A 2,500-nucleotide genomic window follows, 5' to 3' on the forward strand; every position below is an offset into this window, starting at 1 on the left:
CTGTCGCTATGGAGACACACACACACACACACACACAGAGACACAGACACACATACAGACACACACACACATACATACATACATACAGACACACACACAGAGACACAGACACACAGAGACACACACACACACACAGACACACAGACACACACACACTCACACACACGCGTCATGACACATTAAAGCTACAAGCTTTAGTATAATTAAGGAAAATGCCGGAATATTATCGTGTTTTATATTTATTAATTTTTTGTATACACAAATACTGTAAAAGTACATCATAGTGTTTTGTGTGTGTGTGTGTGTGTCTTTGTGTGTCTGTGTATGCATTTGTGTGTGTGTGTGTCTTTCTATGTGTGTGTGTGTGTGTTTGTGTGTGTGTGTGTATCAGGCTGAGTGAGGAGCAGACAGCGACGGTGTGTGAAGGCGTCCTGCAGGCCTTGTCTTATCTTCACTCTCAGGGAGTTATTCACCGGGACATCAAGAGCGACTCCATCCTGCTGACACTGGACGGGAGGGTAACACACACACACACACACACACACACACACACACACACACACACACACACACAGGATCCCTACAGAGACAAACCTTTTAGTTAAAGAGTAAGATCCTTTTAGTTTAACATGAAATCACTATCACCAAACTCCACCAGACTCCATGTAAATAATCAGGACTTTTAGCGTGTATAGAGCCAGCATATCTCCACCAGACTCCATGTAAATAATCAGGACTTTTAGCGTGTATAGAGCCAGCATATCTCCACCAGACTCCATGTAAATAATCAGGACTTTTAGTGTGTATAGAGCCAGCATATCTCCACCAGACTCCATGTAAATAATCAGGACTTTTAGCGTGTATAGAGCCAGCATATCTCCACCAGACTCCATGTAAATAATCAGGACTTTTAAGCGTGTATAGAGCCAGCATATCTCCACCAGACTCCATGTAAATAATCAGGACTTTTAAGCGTGTATAGAGCCAGCATATCTCCACCAGACTCCATGTAAATAATCAGGACTTTTAGCGTGTATAGAGCCAGCATATCTCCACCAGACTCCATGTAAATAATCAGGACTTTTAGCGTGTATAGAGGCAGCATATCTCCACCAGACTCCATGTAAATAATCAGGACTTTTAGTGTGTATAGAGCCAGCATATCTCCACCAGACTCCATGTAAATAATCAGGACTTTTAGTGTGTATAGAGCCAGCATATTTCCATATGTAAATGTGTAGTAAATGTAGTAAAATTTAGTTTCTGTCCACTTTGAATGAAGTGTGCTTTACGATGATAAAAGTCCTGTTTATTTACATGGAGTCTGGTGGAGATATGCTGGCTCTATACATGCTAAAAGTCCTGATTATTTACATGGAGTCTGGTGGAGTTTGGTGATGGTTATTTCGGGGCTGTTCCATGTTAAACTAAAAGGATCTTACTCTTTAACTAAAAGGTCTATCGCTGAAGGGATCCATCCCATAATGTTGTCAGACACTTAGAATAATAATCTGAGTCTGTCAGTCTTTTGTTCCTTCTCGTTGTTGCAGATCAAACTATCAGATTTTGGGTTCTGCGCTCAGATCAGTAAAGACGTCCCAAAGAGGAAGTCTCTGGTGGGGACTCCGTACTGGATGGCTCCGGAAGTTATCTCCAAAACCCCGTACGGGACCGAGGTACCAACAACCACACACCCTGAAAACACAGCCAGGGGTCCTGCAGGGTCCTAAATTAGAGTTTAGATTCTCTGCCCGAGCCCAAACTTGACCGATATTTCTCGCCACTATCCTCGGGCTGGGCCGGGCCTTGATCAAGCATGTGTGTTTTTTTAATCATGACTTTATTATAGCCCTATTGGGTGGGGAGACAGCTAAATGCCTCTCCAGCTTCTCCCGTAGCTCTGGGTGTATGTCCTGTCCTGACCTGAGTGGGAGGTAAATTGGGCTAAATTGCGTCTCCCCCATCTGCAGCACTGTCTTCGATAATTGCACAACCAGGCCAGATAGTCTCAGATATCTCACCAGTCCTTCAGCACCAGATACGGTCTCTCCTATTAACCTGACTCCACCAGATGGATTGCTTCCCATTTGCTCGGCATATCCATCTGGACCGTTGGAGAACTTTTGGGAATGGGCGAAAATCCTGGTTATCTGATTGGATAAACCATCTGTCTATTACCACCTACCTTACATTTAGGATTCAAAGATAAGAGCCTAAAAAGTACTGAATGTAAGCCCATAGAATGCGTAAGATATGTAAATGTGTTGTGACTGTGAGAGCCTGGTGTTTCTGTGTGTGTGTGTCTGTGTGTGTGTCTGTGTGTGTGTCTGTGTGTGTGTCTGTGTGTGTGTGTGTGTGTGTGTGTGTGTGTGTGTGTGTGTGTGTGTGTGTGTGTATGTGTGTGTGTGTGTCTGTCTGTGTGTGTGTGTGTGTGTTTGTGTGTCTGACCCTGTGTCTGTGTGTGTGTGTGTGTGTGTGTGTGTGTGTGTGTGTGTGTGTG

At 43.9% G+C, this 2,500-nt stretch overlaps 1 protein-coding gene across 2 annotated transcripts in view; it reads left to right on the forward strand.

The window, feature by feature from the left end:
* The window catches only part of LOC120546647 (serine/threonine-protein kinase PAK 6-like), a 12,270-nt gene extending 9,956 nt beyond the window's left edge, over positions 1-2,314 (forward strand). For both annotated transcript variants that reach the window (XM_039781750.1, XM_039781751.1), the window contains exons 6-7: positions 392-518; positions 1,551-2,314. In XM_039781750.1, the coding sequence (XP_039637684.1) occupies positions 392-518; positions 1,551-1,730 (307 nt within the window). In that variant the 3' untranslated portion in view covers positions 1,731-2,314. The remainder of the gene's footprint in view (positions 1-391; positions 519-1,550) is intronic.
* The last annotated feature ends 186 nt before the right edge of the window (positions 2,315-2,500 follow it).

This window comes from Perca fluviatilis, chromosome 18 (assembly GCF_010015445.1).
Source record: "Perca fluviatilis chromosome 18, GENO_Pfluv_1.0, whole genome shotgun sequence".
Classification (NCBI taxonomy): domain Eukaryota; kingdom Metazoa; phylum Chordata; class Actinopteri; order Perciformes; family Percidae; genus Perca; species Perca fluviatilis.